At 35.2% G+C, this 2,500-nt stretch overlaps 1 protein-coding gene across 1 annotated transcript; it reads left to right on the forward strand.

Annotated features, from left to right (window-relative positions):
• The first annotated feature begins 867 nt into the window (after window positions 1-867).
• Window positions 868-1,899, forward strand: LOC122264744 (protein lethal(2)essential for life-like). Its single transcript, XM_043033790.2, has 2 exons — window positions 868-1,254; window positions 1,380-1,899. Exons 1-2 carry the CDS (start codon window positions 958-960, stop codon window positions 1,614-1,616), a joined length of 534 nt encoding a protein of 177 aa, XP_042889724.2. The 5' UTR covers window positions 868-957; the 3' UTR covers window positions 1,617-1,899.
• Window positions 1,900-2,500: the final 601 nt, after the last annotated feature.

A 2,500-nucleotide genomic window follows, 5' to 3' on the forward strand; every position in this document is an offset into this window, starting at 1 on the left:
AATGATGCTGTAAACTTCTGGCTAATTATGTGTATTCATTTTATAAAGGCTTGTTAGTCTTACTTATTCGTCTTCAGTGGTCTCAGGTGGATGCGTTAAATACAAAATTCAATTCACTTGAAATGCCTGACAAAACTTCCTATTATTTTTTGTTGCGTGTCTGCGTGCGAGTCGAATTTGATGTTTTTTTTAACATAATATCAATTGAACTTGAATTTTCAATATGTGTTCTAACGCACATAGGCTTCCTCTTTTAATATGCATCTTTATGTAAACAGGACAAAATGACATTATAACCGATCAAATTCTCTCCCTCATCCAATTTTTTTATTTCTTAATCATTCAAGAAAAGACTCTCTCACTCTGTGTGAGATATATCAGTAAATTTTCATCGTACACACATACACACACACACACACACAAACACATATATATATACATACATATATATATGTATGTATGTATATATATATATATATATATATGTATGTGTGTATATAAATATATATGTATGTATGTATATATATATATATATTTATGTATATAGTGTATATAGATATATATTCAAATCTATTCATTTCTTAATCTATATGAGTGTATTCACATGTATGTGTGTGTGAGAGAGAGAATGAGCATTATGGATAAAGAAAAACGTTTCATAGTTTTACATGATATTCATTCTTTAAAATTACTTTCTAGCCTTTGTTGGTAGTACTATAAATGCTACCAAGAGTACTGGAAGATTCAAGAGATTTCGTAGAAAAATGCTACCAAGAAGGCCATAACTGTGTATCCAAATGTAGGAGGGAACAGGTGGGCAAACACCCAACTCGCGCCACATAAAAGCCTCAGCAACCACCTCCTACCAGACACAACGCAAACAGTACTCGTTGGGAGAACAAAGCAACCTGCAAGCTATCTTTTCAAGAAATCAACCTTGTTTAAGTGATAGATACTATGGGCAAGATGGAGAATAACAATTCTACCTCACTTACTGAACAGAAACCTGGAGAAGCAACCAAATGCAACGAGGATTCCCTCCTTCCGATCGTTGAGAAGGGACTCTTCTTCCACGATTCCTTCTTCGAGGATATTCGGAAACACTTTGAAACAGCTATCGACCAAATCATGGATACGTGGGGAGAAGCCAAATCCGTCAGTGATCTCATGAGTAGCTACAGACACATAAGAGAACGCAATTCACAGCAAGAGAAACAAGTCATGGCATTCAGTGAAGACGACCAGAATCATAAGGTAAGTAATCCTTTGAATGAACCATTTGGATCACACAAACAAGAAATTCATATATGTAAGGTTTCAGATGGAAGGGGAAACGAGGGTAAAATATAGTAAATAATAAAGAAACATCTTCTATACAGGTTGTGCTGGATGTTCATGACTTCAAGAGTGGAGACGTCAAAGTAAGAGTGGAGGATAAACATGTGGTGGTGGAAGGTCGAGTGGAAAAGGAAGATGGCGACTTCAAGTCCATGAAAAGCTTCTGTCGACGTTTCAACTTCCCAGGCAAAGTGAACTTGGAGGCCGTGACGTCAGCAATGTCTTCCGATGGCGTCTTGACTATCACTGCTCCCAAGATTTCCGAAGAATCAAAGTAGATAAAGATGACAGAAGGGTAACTCACTGGAAGAAACATATTTACGCTTGTGGTTAGAATATAGATATATCTGAATGTGAAGGCGATGAATAATTAGATAGCTTCTTATATTTTGGATAATGTAAAAATGTATTTCAAAAATGGCCTGGAAAATATACGTTTTCTCAATTATCCTATTTATGATTATCCTCTGTCAAAAACTGACAGCCAACAACAAGAGTGGATTAGTTTCGGTGAACAGGAGCGAAGCAGGAACGGGAGGTCTTATGAGGCAAAGCTTGTGTCAAAGGCTTTGGTGCATTTCTGATCTGACTAGCTTTTATTCAATATTTATATAACCTCGCTTTTATGACGCGAGTTCTTATTATATGCTCCATCAATAATCTTCCGTTCGCTATCCATTACCGGACCGCGCGAATCTGTAAATATTTGCCACAGTGTATTATCAATAGAAATAATTATATGGGTGTGAAATTTTTTTCATAAGTTTTTATAACTCTGTGTGGAACTTATAACATAGCAAGAGACAAATGGATATATAATATAGCTAACACATGTTATTTAACGTAAATGTGATGCTACAGACAAGCACAAACAAACAGGATAAAGCTAAAATAGACACACAAATATGCATTCATAAGCATTTATAATGAATGTATGCAAAAAAATTCAATGTATTGGATTCTCATGTTAGTCTTTGTATTCTAGATGTGTTCTAGATGATGCTAAGAAAATGCGAAAGTCAAGACTACGTAACAGATACATTAATACATTATCGAATAATATCTTTTAGTAGTAGATTATATGCATTGTTCCTCAGATGCACAGGCATTACACCCATGTTTATGAACATATTGGTTCAGCAAGCACAATAGAAGTTTGTTG

The sequence above is a fragment of the Penaeus japonicus genome, unplaced genomic scaffold (assembly GCF_977035675.1).
Source record: "Penaeus japonicus unplaced genomic scaffold, GWHDUDI00000001_assembly GWHDUDI00000009, whole genome shotgun sequence".
In the NCBI taxonomy this organism is placed as follows: domain Eukaryota; kingdom Metazoa; phylum Arthropoda; class Malacostraca; order Decapoda; family Penaeidae; genus Penaeus; species Penaeus japonicus.